The 20,679-nt window shown below is 39.2% G+C and overlaps 1 protein-coding gene across 1 annotated transcript in view; it reads right to left on the reverse strand.

Moving 5' to 3' along the window:
• Positions 1-20,276, reverse strand: part of DLG5 (discs large MAGUK scaffold protein 5) — a 70,765-nt gene extending 50,489 nt beyond the window's left edge. Inside the window, exons 1-3 of the mRNA XM_085312296.1 lie at positions 20,213-20,276; positions 5,499-5,664; positions 343-486 (exon numbers count right to left, since the gene is read on the reverse strand). Of these exons, the coding sequence (XP_085168422.1) occupies positions 343-486; positions 5,499-5,664; positions 20,213-20,255 (353 nt within the window). The 5' untranslated portion in view covers positions 20,256-20,276. The remainder of the gene's footprint in view (positions 1-342; positions 487-5,498; positions 5,665-20,212) is intronic.
• Positions 20,277-20,679: the final 403 nt, after the last annotated feature.

Here is a 20,679-nt window from a genome sequence, read left to right on the forward strand (position 1 = left end):
TTACATGGAGTCAGCATGACAGCTATCAAAACCTAAAACTAAATAATCAATTACCTCCTTCAAATTATATTCTGCTCTCAAACTTGACAGAAGACTTCTAGATCTCACTATTAAGTCAGTGAGGCTTTATTTCTCAAGGTTTCCTATCTCAGATTCTTCAAAATGAAACAACTTATACTTTATCCTTTATAACTGACTAGAAACCTTATCAAATGCACAGAAACATTCATCTTAAAATTAAAGAGGAAAAATAGATTAAAAAAATCCAGTTACCACATTCTAGTAACTTATAGCCAAGCAGACTGGTCAACTCTTACCTTTTACAACTTTATTGGTACTTACTGATAAAAATCTGCCTCTTTTGCTGCTTCCTCACACCTTTTTAGTGTCTTAGTATGTTGATTCTGCAGCGACTGCAGGTCTGACATGGCCTTCATGCACTGTATTTTCAATCTTTCATAATCATGATTTGGTTTTGGACTTGGTCTGGCATGGAACAAAAATACAAAGTCAAGTCTCAGCTACCAAAGAGAATGAAGGGACTATGACATTACTGTCCAATAAATGATTGGTATTACGCAATTCTTGATACTAAGACTATATTATGCTTAAATTTAAATACTAAACATTTGACATTATGATGCAACCACAAATAAGACTTCCTGATTTTAACCTCTATCAATTTTAAACTGAGACATAACATCTTGTCCAACGTTAACTTACTCTACATTGTACCATGGATCCACGCACCTCCCTCCTGAGCAGCAGGATTATCACAGACCAGAACTGCCACTCGATACAAGAACGAGCCAATCTGCTTTTCTGCATAAGCATGTCAAAACTTTCGAAGAGAAACCACTGCACTGCAGTGAGTGGGGCTGAAAAGAGGCTGCCAAAGTAAAGCAGGGACTGCATGGAGCACTAGGCTGGGAAAAAAATTTTGTCTAGGCAACAGCTGGAGGTCCTTGTCTACAGCTCCCTAGGAAAATCAGGGTTAGGATTAGGGTTAAGAGAAAGAATTTCAGAGCAACACCAAATACATGCATCTGTGCCAGAGGAATTTGACTGCTTTTTACCAAAAGTCATATAATTAAATGAAGTGTTATTATTTTATTTAAAACTCCAATGAATGAATGAGAAAACATATCAGGATTAAATACATATTTCCATACAATATTCCAAAATTTTTTCATATAAAATATTCATTCATAGGATTTTCTAATACAATATAATCTCTAATAATGAATTTTTAGTGAGGTGGACAAAGTGAAAGCTAAAATCAAAAGACACTAAAAATTTTCAATTAAAAATTTAGAGACACATAGGAGCAGGGGGAATTCTCAAGTAATCCATCTCGTCGGGCAAGACAAGTGACTAGTTTCACAGTGACTTCATATACCATTCCCTGGGTATTTCACACTCCTACAAGCATCTCATATGTCTAATTTGCTCTGTTGCCACATAGATCATCCTTTCTCTCTCTCCTTCTCATCTCACTCCCCTCCAAATAGCTTCACTGTAAGCTCAGCCTGAAAAGTAATCAGGATTGTCTTTGCTTCATACATAAACTGCCACTTGGATCTTGGAACTGAAATTCAGCTGGCAAACGAATTGACAAGGGAGAATGGAAACTGTTTAGCACAGCTGTGGTGCTGAGAGTCATAAAAAAAAGAAAAAACCCAAACCAATCACATCTGATTCACAGTGTCTTAAGGAGTTGATGTGCAATATGAAGGTGCTTTTTAGTAACCCAGTTGCACTTGGGTTGCTGGGTAGAATGACCTTTCACTGGAACGCCTCTTTTCCTGCCTCCTCCACAGAGAAGTACGCCCGGGAAATGCAAAACTAGAAAACCCTTCCTTGACTGACAATTAACAGTCAATTAAAGCCAAATTCATACAAAATAACTGTATGTTTATGTCATATCATCAGTGATCTTTAGATTTTCTTTTTCTTTTTTTTTTTTTTTTTTTTTTTTTTTTTAACTCACTGTCCATTTAGGGATGCCAAAAAAAAGCAGTACTATGCTCATACAGTTATACGGAAATATTACCGTTCCTACTGCATTGATAATCTTCTTTCTAAAATATAATCCTAGTTAGCATAAGTAAAACTCAATTTGCAAATGTTCACACCCTTGACAGAAGTACTAAGGATCTAAGTATTGATTTAAATGAGACTTTAGGGTGAAGTTATTGAAGGTAGACACCATCTGTCTAACACAGTCATTAAAATGACAACATTAATTGAAGCACCATTTAAATCTCTGGGAATGCATTAGGCTTATTGACTCCCGTTAAAACATGCTCATATTAAGCTTGTAATTGGAAATTCACATTCCCACAGAATATTCCAGTCAGTGCAGTTTAACCAAAGGATAACCGATAAGTCATTCTCAAAGCTACAGCAAATGTTTTATCATCTCTTTGGAACACCATCACACATATATTGCACACACTGCTGAAGTAACACAACCTTGTTCTGAAGAAACCTATAGACAAGAGTTACCATGTGGGTGAATACACATTAGCCTACCTACACAGTGATGAGCGAACTGCAATGACACCAGCCATATCCCGCATTCCAGCTTAGCTACATGGGGAAGAAGGAAAAAAAAAAAAATCTGGAAAGCTATGGCCGTATGTACTGCCCCGCTGTTTCAAGGGTTTGCGTCTCAGCAAGATGAATGGGGGTGATGGCCAGAAGGAACTCTATCCCTGGTCAGAAGTCAAAAATTAAACTGTTGCAACAAAGCTCTCCATTCAAAACCATGCAGTGGCTGACCCTAGTTCCAATAGGAACACCACAATTTAATGCTGGAGCGGGGGGGCAAAGGCTTCACAGAATACAGAGCAGTATTATTTTAATAAAGGAGAGATGTCAGTTACTGCTTTAGAAGCACTGCTGCAAATAACGTACAAAATATAAAATGCTAGGGTCAAAGGTCTGACTATTCTTCTGATGCTCATAAAACAGCTCTGAAAATCCTTTGTATTCCAGTGGAACTAGCCAGAGTATAGGTCAGGACTATACTGAGACTGACATTTAGATGTATTTGATTACACAAAAGCTAACGCCAACAGCAGACCCATCTTTCCTTTGGGCAATGCCTTATCAACAGCGTGAAAATATTTTCATTGGTTACGTCAAGTCCACGAAAAATAAAGAGTTACAGATCACACATACAGCAGTCTCTTCTCAAAGGCAGCCTGCAAGTCTTCTTGTATTTCAGTTCTCTAAGGAAAACATATTAAGTAGCAAGAACRGCAGTTTTAAACGCATAACGTGCACCTTGAGCACGTGAAACGATTTGGTCAGATCTTTGCTGAACCACTACCACAAGTGCACACATACCGTCACTGACAAGTGACTCAGGCATCGCATGAGCAGTCCTACCGCTGTGCGGCAGAACGACACGTGTTCATCTGATTCAGCACATCACAAGCCACTTTACGGCTCCGYTTCCACTGCGCAGCGGTTAGTCAGTGTTTGCTTTAGAAAGCAGCTCTCAGTTTTGCAACYGGCTCTCTTCACAGCTAGCGCAGCCCAGCCTACAAACGTGCTGGGAGCTGCAGCTGTTTTGGAGCACCTCATCATGACGTGTCCAGATTTGTCTCTACGCCACCTGCCCAGGGTACAGGCATCGTTATAAGGTGGCATATGCAGATAAGAAAGCAACAGCCCTTTCAGGGCTGTAAAAAACACCAGGGTCTTTCAGATTTCCCTGTTCAGAGTAACAGTTTGCAGTGTCTGAGCTTTGACTCCTAGGAGGCTCAAGATTAGTTTTACATGAGGAAAAACTGCAAAAAGTAATGTAAAAAATATTACCAAGTTTTTGCAAACCACAGGTGTGCACATAGATGGGAGTAGTAGTTTCTTCAGTAAAGGGAAGTAACTTCAACTAATGATCTCCATTCCTTTTCCCACTCTTCAAATATTTGTTTGGAAAGCAGCATTCTCCATCCAACAAATTTTATAAGCGCTGTCCAAACACAATGTTTACTCCAGTGAGTTCTTCTCAAAGGTGTTTTCCACCAGAATATACACRCCCTACCTTTGCAACGGAAAACTGATTTGGCAATCCAAGAGAAAACTGGGGCAGTCTAGACAACAGCCCATCACAAATTCATTAATAATACCCTGGATTATAAAGAAAACTATTTTAAACTATAAAATCCTTAATTCCTAAGCTTTGATTTCCAACAAGAAGTCCCTCTGTGTAAGAAGTAACTGAAAACTATGTATAACATATCGACGTTTGACATCCTTTTCCTCTCCTGTCCCACAACACTGAGAGCTGTAGAGAGTGCACAAAGCCCCTAACACTCAAAATAATCCTCACAACTCTCAGAAAAAAAGATGGTCAACTAAGGAGCGTATGAGTAAGACGCAGATTCTCTCAATTCCAGTTCATCGGTTCAAACCTTGACTTCATCTTGTAAGGACAAGAAGTTCAATTAATCACCCAATTAAATACAGACAGAGCCTATGAAGTAACAGATAAAAAAGAGCAACAAACAGGAACCATAACAGTTCAAAGCAGCTAAGCATTATGGCAATGCCCCCCAGGAAATCTGTGCTTTGCTCTTATTTCAGACTCACTGACAACAAGATAGTTTCAGAGTTCAAAAAAAATCTCTTGCATGTGTTATTGGCAGATAAAACGCACTCACTCAGTATGCCAAAAATTATGTTTTCCAATATAACCAAACCTTCAGTTCTCAAAAATAAACTTGATTCCTATCCAAAAAATTTCTTATCAGCAGGTAACTCATACTCTCCCTTAATACTATGTTCCTTGTAAGTGATCATCACTCAAATTGGAATGGACTGTGTAAGGCTGTTGGACATTAATTGACTTTGAACAGTACTGTTTTAATTCGTCAGTGCCCATTACCTCTCAGTGGTTGAGGGCTCCTTTTYCCCCAATACCTTACTGATACACAGTTCCCTAATAAAAAAATACCAGAAAGTCAACTCCCTAAAAACCCTTTATTCCCCTTTGCAGGACTTTATACTCATCTTGGCTTTCAGCAGCACAGGGTATAGTTGGGATTCTTTTCTCTCCCGGTTTCTGTGCTCTGATCAAGTGTTCAGAGCTATCTTCCTTTCGTCTCACTTGCTTTCTAAACAGAAAATGCTTCAGCCACTGTCTTCCTTTCCCTCTCTTAACATAATAAAGACCTCAGCAACTTATTTTGCTGCTTCTCTCGAGACAGAAATAGCTCTCTCAGCCCCACAAGGTCCATTTGATAAAATATCCACAATATAAGAAAATTTATTTTTCATCCAAATCCTCCTTCCTCCAAGGAATAGACAATTCAACAGGCACCTCCAAAACCTGGAGAAGGTCACCTACACACACATCACCAGGATGCACTTTAGGAGCAACATAAATACACTGCAATCATCATGCAATTACGGGCAAGCGGGAATCAAGACACTTGCAAACATTACTGAAGACTGAATTCAAGTATGTTTCCTTTATCTATTTTTACCTGCAGTCATCAAAAGTCGATCCAGGAGATGAAAGTGCAAGTCGCTTGCGCAGCTCATCTCTCTCACGAGTTACCTGGCGGAGCTGAAACAATATCGTCTCCAGCTTCTCACTCATTTGTCTTGTGTCTATTACAGGTGGTGGTGACGATGCTTTACCAGTCGTACCTGACAAAGAGAAATAATTGGCTGTCAAATAACTCCTCACAAGAACAACACGACTTTGCTAAAGAAGTCAAGACTAATGCCAAAAACATTCTATATTTTTGGTTGCAGAATCCTATTGAAAAACAAGCAAGCCATGGAAGAGTTCATCAATGAGCTAACAAAAAAGAAACTCCAATTCAGACAGCTGCTGCACTTCAAGAAAGGCTGTATCTGCCTTCCAAGTTCAGTTTGTACGAGTAGGACCCTTCCTTGCTTGCCTCCTTACAATTYACCATCAAGTAGAGAGTTGACAAATGATGCAAAGGACCATGACGGTGACAAAGGCGGTGTGGGTCCAAGTTGCATACCTACTGAGAAGCATGTTCCTTTCTTAAAGGAGAAGCAAATTTCACCTGCAGCAGCTTACACCAGTGACAGTAGAGAAACTCCTACAGGACAGGGGGCCCTTTTCCTGTTCCTCTACCTACCAGCACAGACATTATTTTGCAATAYGCTACTGTGCTACTGCTTTTTTTTCCATGAATCTAGTTAACATTCAAAAATCAAAAATAAAAAYAAAAAATGYATCTGCTGTCAGGAAAAATCCATGCTCAAGTATCACAGAAAAATAAAACTCACAAGYTAAATTTTACTTACTATCTTTGAATTTCAAGGAAAAAAGAGAACACTGGACATAGCAATTCTACGTGTCATGACTTATCAGTCCAGTAGTTAAACATTTGACTTACCAACAATTCATAGGAAGTTTTTTGTTTGTTTGTTTGTTTTTACATTTTTGGCTAAAATRAATACAATCAAATCACTGCAACTGGACTAAAGAGCAAATTTCCTCTAAGGGACAGCCCTACGTTAAAGAGTTTCATGGGATTTTGTAATTCTCAGCGTTTTTTTGTTTTTAACATCAGAGATAAACCATTACACATACTCTCTTCTCAGATAGCCATACAGATACTAAGAGGTCATCTTCTACCTGAGAGAGGACAGTCTAGAGTATTATGTTTCACAACATGTTGACAATTATTTCAGCTGTAATTTTAGTTCTGCCAGTGGAATATCAGGTCCTAACCCTAGATGTCAGAGCAAGAGATAAAGGTCACAGATGTGTAAGTAAAAGGTTTGATCTATACGGGATTTTACAACTTTCTACCCAGGAGAGAAATTGTAGAAATATTTTTTTCTAATTACAGCATTTAAATAAGTCATAGAAATGAGAACTTTTTTTTTAATGGGAGATGTAAGATAATGTTCTCTCATCATTGACTTTTCAAAGACAAGGAATTTCAAAAAAAAAGAAAGAGTTATGAGATCAAGTGCTAACGAATTGCAAGGATTGGCTTTTTATCTCCAAACCCAGATCAGAAAAATATGAAGTGCTTCCAGTACACAAAACCTCCAACTTTTAAGTAAAATTACCGATGCTTAGACGTTTCCACACCAAAATAACTTCTGGGTCAGGGCTAACATTTATATAGCATCTAGTATAATAGGATTCCTGTTTGTACTGCCTTCAGCTGTTACTGTAATTCTGTAATAAGGATTTCTGTGCACAGACAGTTCTTTTGATCTAACTATTGCAAAAYAATGCATGTAAATGCTATAATTACAAGCTGAAATAATTAAGAACTACAGAAACAGCCTGCATTCTGTAGAGACATAAACTTGCATCCCTCAAAAAAATTCTCAGTGGGTGTTGAAGCACTTCATGTAAGTGCTTCAACAAATATTTTTATGTAATAGTATTTTCAGCAGGGTATCAGACCATAAAAAAATTCATACCTGATAAGAATGGTAAAAACACAGATCAATACAATCCTGATATCTCTCCTCTTATCCTTTCAAAAAGTCTGAAATGTTTATCTTTACTCAATTTAACCACAGCCTTACATTTTCAGTAACAGCACAAAACGTCTCATAATGTTAGGTGAGATTTGTGAATGCTCCAAAAAGACTTCAGAAAACCCCTAGCTCATCAGAAAAATTCAATACTCTTCATTTCCCTTAAAGGGGCTTTTCTAGCTGACTGCTGAAAGCCTTTCATTTCACCTGACATCCTGACGCAGTACATGGAAAGCGACCTGTGCTTCCAGCCCTGTATTTTTTTTCCATTTGACTGCGTATTTTACACAACAGTACTTCCTTTCTGCACTTTCGCCAGTCAAACTGGTCTTAACATGTACAAGCCTCAAGGCTGACGTTCCATTATCCAAATTATGCCACCTTCCAGTAACTTACCTGCTTTCTCAGGCAACCTGGATTTGTCAAAATGCATTTGCTGCATGTTCTGCCAACTACAGCTCGTTCGCCTACTCCTGTAGACCTTCATTCGGGTCRTAGGGGTTTTCGTTCATTTAAAAAAATAAAAAATAAGAAAACCCCACAGATAGCTCCACATTGGCTCTAGGACTGCAGCAGTACATAAAGCACCTTTCTGGCCTACCTCCAGCTAAGCTACAGTCCAACACYGCAACAGCCTTAGAGCAGGGATGCATCGTGTAGGCAAAACAGACTTTACTGACAACATAGTACACGCATTAAGTTCTGAGAACAGGCTAACTTTTGAACAAAAAGAAAAAAACACAAGACTTTGCGGGATTCCCTTCATACTTTCTATAAAAGAAAAGCATTAAAAAGGGAAGTTGGGACAATCGTATCTTCCATAATTATAGTTCAAATGCTTGACTTTGCAGAAGTCACAGAGAACCACTATTAGAGTACATATTGAATAAAATTCTTGATGATCACTCTACTCATCAATGACTGAAGAGATAACTGCTGGCACAGACAAACCATCGTTCAGTTAGCTTCATGTCATCTGAAGGAGGAGCGTRCATTTCAAAGCAGAAAGGCGTATTTTAATAAAGGCAGGGCTCAGAAACATGTTAAGCTGATCAGGACATACCATAATACTGAATCAGCACAATGTTGAAGTGGAAAAATGGGTACAAAGGCATAAACAGGTACTTTTCAGAAATACGATTAACTTAACTCAAATTCTGATAACCGCATCCCTCTATCAGAAATGCACTTACCACACATGAATGGCAGAGTCAACAAACTCTAAAGGTAACCTTTCATACACTAACAAAAAGTCTGGAGTTTTACCATTTTTTTTATTTTTTTTTTTAAGTCATCCTATAAATTTGTGTCATTTCTTACTTGCAAACAAAAGGCTATTCAGGGTACAATCAGTCTTTCACTACTTTCATTCTTTTAAAAAAGTAGTCATTGGGGATGTTTAGAACATTATTTCTTTCTGGTCTTGTAAATGATGACAGACAGACAGTTAAGATTACTCTTGCCAGACAAATTAACACAGAAGACATACTGCAAATTGTTACCAATAAGTTCCCCACAACGTCGGGAGGAGAGGACAAGTAAAAAGTGGCAAGAAAAAGTAGGTTAAAATATTTAATTTCTTTCTGCAATTGATGACAAGAAGAACAGGATTATATATCAGAAGTTATCATACAGACTTATTTATTCAGATATATCTTTTGACGAAGTCTTGAAATAGTGGAGACCTCAAGATGGAACTGAGAATTACCACGTAGGAAAAATAAAACATTAACACAACACACAAAGAGAGGAAAGAAAACTGAAAGGGACAATACTGAACTGCAGAGTTTTTCACGTGACAGCAAACATAACAGGTTACGAAAGGAGTGAGGAGCAGCCAACAKGCAAGGCCAAAAGCAGGTGTAGTGCTTCAGTATTTGTTTTTATGCAGAATGTAACAAACCGAACCAACCAGCGCACAGACTAAACTTTAATATTAAGCTTAAGACTTCACAAAGAACTGAACAACGGTTCTGGAAAGATCAACGTGAAGCAGAAACTACAATTTAATACTCAAAAATAGCAATGAAGGAGGAAAAAATAACAAATGCGTTAGGTGACAAAGTCCTAGTAGAACTCTTCCGAGCTAATACCCAGTAGAGGACAAATCTGTCCTTGTGACCGTGAAGGATACAGCTAGAGCTTCTYGGTTTGACTGGTCAGGAGCTCCCTGGTGGGAAAGATCAAACATGACATTTGTTGGATCAACAACCTGCCCAGCAAAAGCACAACCCAGACAAAGCATCCAGTCTGAACGCAAGCGGGACAACTGCGAGGGCTGACCGCTGCACGGCCACAGAGAGGTAAGCCGCCGCGAGCCCCTGTTCCCCACCAAATCCTCCTGCACGGGAGCGCCACACACCCTCCCGCTGCACTGCTTCACGGACCGGCAGGAGAAGAGTCGACACCTCAAGCATCTGCGGAACCCACAGACCAAAAAGGGGCTCAGGGGTAGCRAAAGGCACCACACTCGCAACCTGCTGTCGGGAGCACAGGACATGGGCATTCACACACCACAGCCCATTCCAATCAATATTGACTGTATCTTCAGAAATTTCACCTGTGAGCTGCCAGACATTAAGATATTATAGCACATGAAATGCCAGCAAGTGGTCAGGTACTGATCAGCAGTTCTGAAGTCCAACATATGCCAAACCCCTAAGACGCCAAGAAATAATTCAAGTTGATCCACTACAGGAAACAAAACAGAACATCCCAAGAACAAGCAAAAAACCCACCTCAAAAGCAAACAAAACCAATCCCAATCCTCTCCCTCAGGTCTGTATCAGGTTTGTTTGGTGATTTTTTTTTTTTTTTTTACACAGGGCATCACACTGAATAATCTTTGTGCACCTCTGAAGTGACCAAGGTTGAAAAATCAGTGTGCACGAGTACATATCGACATGTAGCTCCCCCTGCCGCTGCCGGGAAATGCATGTCACGAAAGAGAGGTTAGTGGGAACGCAATACAGCTATTCAAAATACTTATTCAAGAGAAGATAGTTATTAACAAACATAATGAAAATTAGGCAAARAAACTACAGCTCAATCCTAGAACCATCTCCATGATTCATGAACTGGACCGATTAAAGTAGTAGGAGACTGCAATTATTCTGCATCATTTCATCTATGTCATTTCAGACAACAAAGGAGTGTTTTATCTTTTACCGAGAGAACATCGAAAACCACACCTGCAGCTGAACACTTMCTATGAATAGTGAAAAAAATTACTTTGTTACACACAGCTGCGGAAAGTGTGAGGCAATAAAGTGAAATCACAGCGATACAAAAGGACAGTTGTCAAAAAGGCGGACATGAATCTCAAACAGCGAGGGAAAGACTGGATATCGTTGTCGAGGCATCATCTGACTGGGGCAGCGGTGATGTTTGCTTTGGAGCAAGAATAAAGAGCCCCAGATTAAGTAGCCTGAACTGCAATTAGTGAAAAGCCGTACCTTTCTGTACACAGCTTGTCGGGCTGATAAGCTAACAAAGCGTTAAGCAGGGAATCACTGTTGGTTAAAGTCCAAGTTGGACAAGCTTAGTGGAGACAGATATACAACTACCTGAGGGCTGCAAGGAAAAGTCATAAAGTTAGAATGCCAATAACAGTTTTTGTTACAGACTGGAATGTAAATTCCCCTAAGAAAAGCTAGTACAGCAATATAGAGAGTGAAGAGAAAGAAAAGGCACTTATGACTAAAATAATGATACCACCTGCAAGAATTAAAGAGCTGGAGCAGTAACTGTGTTAGAAGTCAAAGGATAACAAAACCAGGAGTATATGATGTGGAATAAAGGGGATGTAAGATTGATAGCTGTAATCCCCAAAATGCTAAGAGATCTGGATATGGAAAAAAGGAAATCATGCATATAAAAGAAAGATGGAAAACCTGTACATAAAAAAAAGATTATACTTCAAAAGAACATATTAAACAAGAGAATTATGTGAGCAAAAAATTAAGTAAGAAAATTTTCAGAATGGAAAATATGCAACACCCTTGTGTTAAAAACATTCTTTTTACTCCTATACCTCACAAAAAAACAGTGTAGAATATCCTCAGTCACACCTGGACTCCTCCATATGATTTGCTAGTTTCTTTTAAATACAGGTGCAGAAGGTCCACTAAGGCAAAGAGCCAAAGAGGCAGATGAAACCAGCACTGCAAACTTAAAACTATGCTATATTTGCATAACCCCGGAGAAGAAAATTCAGGAAATACTTCTCCTTAATACACCTACAATTTTTCCTGTCTCTATTATAAAAATAATCTGCTCCTGGACATAAGGAGGAACGTGCCAGTTTGGCCTGTTGGCATTGGACCTGACTGCRGGCTCCCTTACACTGACGGGTAACCTCCAATACATGAATTCAAGGGAAGAATAGCTCTGTCATTCAGGCTCATTTTAGTGCCTGGTGTTATTAATCTGCAAAACTATAAGCCTGACAGAGCACACTACACAAACCAATATATTACAAAACTGAAACATAAAGCAAAAAGCAACATTTCTTTATTCTTTGTTCTTTCCCTCTCCATTATCACTGCTGGGTCAAGTGGGAGATCAGCCAGCGACTGTCACGTATAGTTGGGTTACTGGTTTCTATCCAACTCCTCAGTGACAGCGTTGTTCCGTGCTTGGCACGCCAGGCACTGAATCTCCATAAATAATTATTCTGATGTCAGAGACACTGGATTGTAGCTCCATTCAGAGATTCTGCCGGGTACGGGGAGCAGGCAGACGAAGGAAGCCTTTATTTACACACAAAAATCTCCGATCAGTAAAGAGCAAAGAGAAAGGAAATACGGCAAGAGCATGACAATTTAATGAGGATTTGTTCCTTTTGGGGGGAAGAAGGTGGGGCTGAGGCACAATAGTGGGATGCAGGGATTATTGCAGCTTACATCACATCTCTCTGGGGAATTAACAATAAACTTTTGCCTCCAGTATTGTCAAAACAACCCATTTCGTGCGCAACAGCATGGACTTTATCAATACATGAAAAAGAAAACAAAAGGGAAGAAACAAAGTGTCATGTACACAGATTTCCAACGGTAAGGAAGATACACCAGAAAAACCTCTAAGGAACAATGACCCATCATGCTGTTCTTTTATTTACATGTGCGCAGACACAAAAGAAAGAGTCCTGTACAACTGCACAGCGAGATACGCCTATGAACAGTCAGCTCCTACTCCAAGTCTGCTACCCTGCCGCTACATGAGTGGGAAAAGTAGCTTTGCCTCAATGGCTTCTTCTAGGCCATGCATGCGAGGCTGGAAATTCWTTCTTGCTACATCCCTCATGGTCTTCAAGCCCAGCAAGCCAGAGAAAGAAAATGAAAAGTGGCTTGGGTGACAACACAGAAATCATGATAGACTGGTCCTGAACTCTCACATGAGTCACATCAACCACTTTATACAACTTACTTAAGTCCTTGCTCTGCTCCTCTATTAGGACTATGACAATTACTGAAGGCTAAAAAATTTCAGTGTGAGTAGGTATTACCAACATGAAAATGAAGGAGACTTCATAAACTGGCTTCAAATCCCAGCAATTTCTGTGCTTTTCTGTTTCTGGGTACTGAAATGGGTGTGAAACACAGACAACAGCTGTGGTCTGTAAAAGAAAATATCGTTAAGTTGGTGGGCATCCGATGCTGGGGAGCGAGTCAACATCCTTTTGCAAGATTCCTTGTGTAAGTGGCATTTCCCTATTGGACAAAAATGCATGTTTCATGTTTACAGCAATAACTAAACACAGGCTATTACGATAACAGAGAAGCTGACTGAGACAATTTTGAAAAAAAATTACTAGAGACTCTTGTTTTAAGTTAACCCAAAAGTTACTGGTAGGTCAGTAGTTCTGCTATTCTCTCTGTAGCTAAACTAGGAAAAAAATACGGTAAAAACACATGGATTTTCTACAGAGTCTGTGGAATCTTTCTCTGTATTTACAACTGAATCTTAACCCRATCTTTTTATGTCTGCATGCTTTCTCCTTGGGCCTAACTAGAAATAACTTTGTGGAAATGTTTAATTTTTTCTGCCTAAAGGACAGAATGGGTGCATAAGCATTCTGAAGAATTTGTTCAGCAGCAGGACAAGGATAGAAAATGATCCTGAATGTGTTATGTGTACCACTGGGTTCTTTTTTAACATCTAAAAAACAAAGCAAGTCAATACAGCTTACCGGTAGCAAAGGCATCTGAGATCCTTTGCCTCCGCTGCTTCCATGCAATTACAGAATTTACATTTTTGGTCTTATAATCTAATGTACTGATCAAATTGGGATCAGCTTACCTCATCCTCTGCCTCCATGCTGCCTTTTACCCAAAATGGTGCATCTGAAGTCTTTGCCTGTATCAGCTAATACAGAAAGATAGCTGTAATCCAGCTCCATCCCAGTACAGTCAGGGGACTGTGCTGCCAGTACACACAGGGTTAGTCTGGCTGGACATGGTCTGGAAGAAGTGACAAAGACTTTTGTCCAACTCTGACCCTGACGTGAAGCTTACATTCCTGCACAGATCCAAGGTGGCAAGCCTTGAATCTATTCGGTAAGGAATCTCTGCACCATGCTTCATTTCACATTATTAAGTCTGGCCCTAAAGAAACCGTACAYGAGGCTGCTAACAACTGTGTAAGCCTCAGAACCGGCTGTCGGACTAGTTGTCCAAAGAAATCAGCTTTAGTACTAACAATGTTCTTGTCAAAGCTTTTCTCCAGGAATAAYACTGATACATAAATTATTAAAAAGTAAATGTACTCAGGAATGCAGACATTGTTATAACTCTTAAAATGATGGCTTCGTGTTTTTAAAAGGGGAAGGAAGAAAAAAAAAAAGATGAAATACTTGGGAGCAATTATTTGTGTTTGTTCCTGACTCTCAAACTAGATCTTGGTTAGAGGTGCTCATATAAAGGAAATGAGACATTGGTGACCTAAAATCCTCCTCCTCTACAGTCCTTGACTCATTTGTACTGCTCTAATCTCCCCAAACCTCAAGTCCTCCTGCTCAGCATTCCCAGCTCTCCAGTCCTCTTACCTCTATTCCAGTCCATCCCATCCCAACCTGCCCTACCTCACTCACACTACAGAAACAGTACCACCACTCATCCTAARCAAACCTTACTTCCCAGTGCGTACCACATTTTCCTGTTCAAGTCTCCAAACTATTGCTCCAAGGACCCAAGCTTCTACCTTAAGCTCCCTTCCACTCAGACCTATAGATCACATAGGCTCCAAACCTCTGTACTCAGACTTACCTCAGACTTCTCAGTTTACCATAGACCTAAAGATCACTCAACCCAAAGCTTTCTTGCTCCTTGCAGCTCCCATTTTTCACATCCYAAACTCCCCAAGCTGGAAGCCTTACATTATCTGTTCCCCTCTCCTCCTTTTTCTGCCTGTTAACTCCTCTGCAACTTCACATATACCTCTCACATACTTCCCAGTGGCTAATCCCTGCCCTTGCTATCACTGCTTGTTCTCCTCTCCCAGCTCTTACACTGGCACAGGTTTCAGTACTCTGGGTTGCATTTACCAAAAATCTACTGGAATAGGTCTCTGAGGGTTGCAAAATAAGTTATCAGTGAAGAGACTGTGGAGACCTCTGCAGAGGTGCGTATTTGTGCCTTTGCTATAAATAAGGCATTTTTTTCCTCCTTCACAATTAGTTCTGCATCTAGATATGGACAGATGAGGTAGCTGTCATCTTCCTGCAGAAACTGCTGCTTCTCTGATGACCGTCATGACCACAGGCTTGTCCTCCCCTGAAGGGTGCAATCGCCTGCCTGACTGCTCAGAGCCTGGAGATGCAGGCACAGTGCATGCAGCAGRATAAACAGAGAGGAGCCCAAGGCAYCAGCTGGAACAGGAGAAAACARCTGTGAGGCTCTGGAAGTGCCACATTACACTGTGCACTGAATGCCTGCCTCACACCATGAAAACCTCTTCACATTGAACCTTTCCTTTGCTACCAGAACTTGAGACATACCTAGCCTTCTTTCTGACTAAATCAAACAAATGACAATAGCCAACTGCTAAACACCRTATTAAAAAGATGAACTCCATTATACCAGAAAAGAAAGATTTTCAAAAATGGAGCATCTGCTACAGATAGAATTAAGTCAAGGGAATCAACTATAGGCATGCAATATATTTACCTATTTACAACACTGTATCGGGTAGTATTAAATCCATCAGCAAGGATTTCCTCCCAATTCATGAAAGACAGGAGAAAGGACTATGGCACCACAACAGACTGCAGATCTAACAGACTGGTATTCAAAAGATAATCAAAATGATTTTGCCTTTCCCCTTCACTACCAGACTTGCCTTTCCCACAGGGAATACAATCTGGTGATGAACTCTGCTCATTCATAAACGTATCAGGACAGACAATCATTAGCATCAGTTCACTTATCCTTCATTACTAACATTTTGCTAGTATTTGTGATTTTAGGGGATCAGGATTCCAAGCTAGTCACTCTWTAAAATTACCCACAAAGAGGGTACAGCCTTGCCACAGACAATTCCTAGAAAGTATTCACACCATTTCCAGCACCGTGACCTATGAGAGAACAGATAGCGCAGTTTTACAGAGCAAGCTGTCCTAGCAGCATCCTACCTACCACAACCACCCAACCAACCACACACATACACACAACGAAGCGGACATGCACTAGCGTTTTAGGTTATACATTGGAYGTCAATGCCAACAGATATTTCAGGAGCTGGTAGTATACTAAAAAGCCAGCTATGCCTGTGCTGGCAATGCTACTTCTAGTACTTGAGTATCAGAAGCTAGTTCAGTTTACTTCCTAAGCAGAACGCAGTGAACGTGAYGGCCTGCTCATCATACGGACTTTTCCCTGACCACTCCACAGAGTCATCCCCAGAGTCATAACTGAGATCTAAGTCACAAGTCTTCGTAAAAACTGATTTTCTGCAAATGAAARTTTTATCCAAGTTCACTGCAACAACCTTCAACAAGATCTCTCTTGCTGAGGCTGGAAACTGTCACTCTCTCTTTCCAAACAGCCAGAAACTGAAATTGCCAGAACTGCCACTCTAGACCCGAACAAAGACCCGTCCAGCCAGTTACCCCATCTCTGAACTGCAGCCAGCGCAAACGCAACACGCAATGACTGCGCTCCCCACAACACTCCTCCACTGTCTAGTGACCGTCAGCTCAGTGATTCACCCGACCCAGGGATTTTTTTCTCTCCAAATTTGTCCAGTTGTTTTTCAAGCACATATCAAGTTTTAGCATCTGGAGCATGTTCTAACAGGAAGCTCCTTGTTTCAAATACACATTATATGAAAAAATACATCATGGTAGTTGTTTTCACTAGAAATGTAATGCATGCATTCTCCACTTTCCTCGCAACACTTACAAGCATCTATCGTATTTCCTCTAATTGCCACTTTCAGGCCAAAGAACCCCAGTCTGCCTAGCTGTTACCTATATAAAGCTTGCTCCACAAATGGTCATTCCTGCTACGACTCTCTTTGCCTGCTGCCATGATTTTTTTTTTTTTTTTTTTTTTTGAAATAGGAGAGGCAGAACTGCAAACATACCACTGTATAAATCTACAGTGTGTCTGAATCTTAGGTATATTAGGTATATAACATGATATTCTCTCTCCTTTCCTAATCCCACCATGCGTGTTTTTTTGACCAACACAGACCCAACATTTTCTTAGAACTGTCTTTTAAGATTTTCTTAGAACTATTTTAGTTCTTAGATTGAGGTCGTTTTCAGATAAATAGGCAGAATTATCATATACATCAATTTCACAAATGAAGACAACAACCTGGACTGAGGTGATACAATCATCTCAATTTCACCAATATCCTGGCTCATTTGGAACTATTTCAAAACAAGATCATTTAATTAAGAATGTTGACAGCAGAAACCATCTTCAACAACAGCTAGTATGATTCAGGTTGGGAAGATGGAGCACAGGGACGTAATCTTCACTAACAATTTTATGAAACGTGCAGTCCATACAGCACAAATGAAAGGTTGCATTAGCTCTCCTACTTAGACAATGCTAAGAGTCATGCTTCTTCTCCTGGGCTTAACTAATACCTCAGTATCTTTCTCATTTCCTCTGAAAAGTAAAAATCTGACTGACAATCTGAGCAAGGTGGATCACAAGTTAATGAAAGCAAAAGGATCACCTGAGTGCTTTGAACTCAGAGCAAAACAGATCCCTTTCTTCACCCACAAGGAAATGACRTAAGTAGAGAAATTATTCTTTTATACGCACGCGTGTGTACTTATAACTACAACAGTGTCAAACTGAACATAGGCCAAAGCTTATATTATCTCCAGACTACAAGCTATTTATTATTTTCCACCGGTGCATTCATTTCACAGGCAAGACTGTGAAAGCATATGCCAGTGAACAGGAAGAGGGTTATGCAAAATTCCTGAAATGCTATARCAATTTCATATTAGTTGGAATTTCATTCAAAGAAGTCATACGAAGCCTTCAGGGAGTAGGCATGCAAACAGTTTCAAGTAGGATGGCTTGTCACTCAACAAATCAGTACTAAAATAATTTGGCTAGAGCTTTCGAGTGACTTGCAAACCCATCTAGCAGTCTGTGCTATATTAAGCAAAACAATATTTGCTATTGATATCAGATCAYATTAAAAACAGTCACTTCTTGTAGAACAAGATGCAAGTAGGATTCGAGGATGTTCACAAATGAAGTCTAAAACCAGAATATGGAACATACATGTCAGCTTCAAATGAATACAGTATCCCTGGATGTTAATGCACCAAACATTGAATGACTAATGCACTTCAATCATTTCAAGAAAGATTCAAGAAAACTATGAAGAATACTAGATTACAAATTCTGCTTAATAGTCATTCACTTAATTTTTAGGTTATAAACAGCTTTGATTGCCGCACAACCCAAAGACACAGAACACTTTCAAGGATAATGCTTTAGATAAAATGCACAGATCATGTATTTAGTATAAACTTTGAAATACTGAAGTGTGAAACAAAAAATACGGCTTGGAAAAAAAGCAGTTCCATGTTATATATGAAAATAATGATATCTAAGCAGCATCATGCCAAATTCTAAACAAACTTCCAGACACACTGCCATATTTTTAAACWAACGAGCAAAACACATACTCTAAATGTAGGGTCTAAAGCAAACACAGCTCCCAGTTCTCCCTTGAAACACGCTAAGGGGAAGTACTTTCATCACTGACATTACTACCTCATTCTTATGAAACACCCTGCAAATGAGTCCGGTCACACTGGAAAAAGGAAAACTCCTAGAAAGCCYTGATAAAAGCAAGCACAGCACAGCAAAATAGCTAGTGCAACAGCACATTATTCATTAAACATCGCTGAAGTACAATCCTACAGAAAATTAGTAAAACAGAAAATGGAGMCCTGTATTTGCCGGTTGCAAGTGCGTGCTGCTGAAGTAAAGTTCCCGAAGGAAACTTATCTTCGTGATGTCAAACGCTAGCTGGTGATCTACCTACCTTTGCTTTCAAAACCGTAAGAAGATTAGCTACAAAGTATGTCAATTTACAACCCTATAAAAACTGCAAAAACAAGTTAAATATACTTGTCCTTTCTTAAAATCAAGGATAAGGGACTTAGAAAGGACCACTTACATCACTCACTCTTTACATTTCAGGCCTGCTTCATTTAAGAATTCTTTCACAACCTTACTGTGTACCACTTTAAAAGAACTGTTCTTTGAAAGGATCCCTTTTTGAGTCTGGTTGTCCCAGAAGCTTCTTCCCATCTCCAGCCCCAATTTATTAGTAGCAAACCAAACCACATCCTTCTTCCAGGTAGTGGCATACAAATGTAATCTTGATAAAAATCAAACTAACATGTCACAGCTTCCCGTTCTTTCAGCAAATAGTTTAGTCAAGCCTGAAATCCTGTTCCTGCATGCTGGAGTTAAAAGTTCAACTCAGTGACTGCAACACATCCTTAAACAGCAACTGACTTGCCTCACGCTGTCAGGGTACTCTGCAGATGCCTGGAACAACATCAGGTCTTTAAATATGCAAGAGCCTACATTTCCTATCTAAAACTAAGCACTTCTATATAGCTTTCACCACAGAAGAATTTATATAAATAAAGAGCAGAAAAMCTGACAGCAAATACAGCACTTCCAAGATCATATGGCTGCTGGCTTTTTTTGTCAACACAGCTTTCTCCTCCTCCTTTATTTTTATTTATTTAAATATTTTACCTTTCTCAGTGGCTTTAAAAAACTGAGAAAGTAAGGCAACTCACTGCATCTAAAAAAAAAAAAAAAAAATCCACGTCAAATCACTCTTGAAGCCTGCAACCACTTCTGAGAGTTTAAAAGCCTGTATGACCTCAGCTAATAATATTTTTAATTTCTTACTATGCTTTTAAATCTGACTACAGTTTACAAATGCATAAACATATAGACATATATGTACATATATAGGCAGTAATATGCATTTTATGTAGGCAGCAAGCCTAACAAGCTATGAAAATGTTCAACCTTATACTACAGAAGGCAGCTATACTTTTTCCTCATGAAAACACACAATTACTTCTTATAGTTCAACTCTAGTGATATTATGACCTGAATCTGTTTACTCTTCCTGAAGATAATTTTAAAAACATTTTCTCACCTTCCAAAACACACTCATCAAGTTTGTAGATTAATATTTTACTCACCAATGCTACTCAGAGAACTGCTGCTTTCAGAATCAGAAGGCATTATGGACAGCACACTGTAAGTAGATCCTGAAATTAGAAAAACAAAGACAAATTACGCTAACTATTCCTCCTCCTGATACAAGAGAAGCCAAACACACTGAATTAAGATAAAAAGGATCACTAATGTATAAAAAAAACTAATAGGAAAAGAATAATTTGTAAACACACACAGCACTAGGTGCTCAGTAAGAAGTTATTTCAGATGAAATGATAAAAAAAAATGAATGCAACGAAATGTAGAAGTAGTACAGTGGTTATTTCAGATAAACTGAAAATGCAAGGTTTCTTCTCTAAATTACAAAAATTGATTAAAAGTGATGTGACTGACAACAGTCAGAATCTAATCTTGTCTTTTTAAACTACCAACTTCTACTTCATTGTGTTATTCATTTACACCCTTATCGTCAAGCTTCTTTCATACTTAG

This window comes from Rhea americana, unplaced genomic scaffold (genome assembly GCF_003343005.1).
Source record: "Rhea americana isolate MKP2758 unplaced genomic scaffold, rheAme1 scaffold_36, whole genome shotgun sequence".
NCBI classification, from domain to species: Eukaryota; Metazoa; Chordata; class Aves; order Rheiformes; family Rheidae; genus Rhea; species Rhea americana.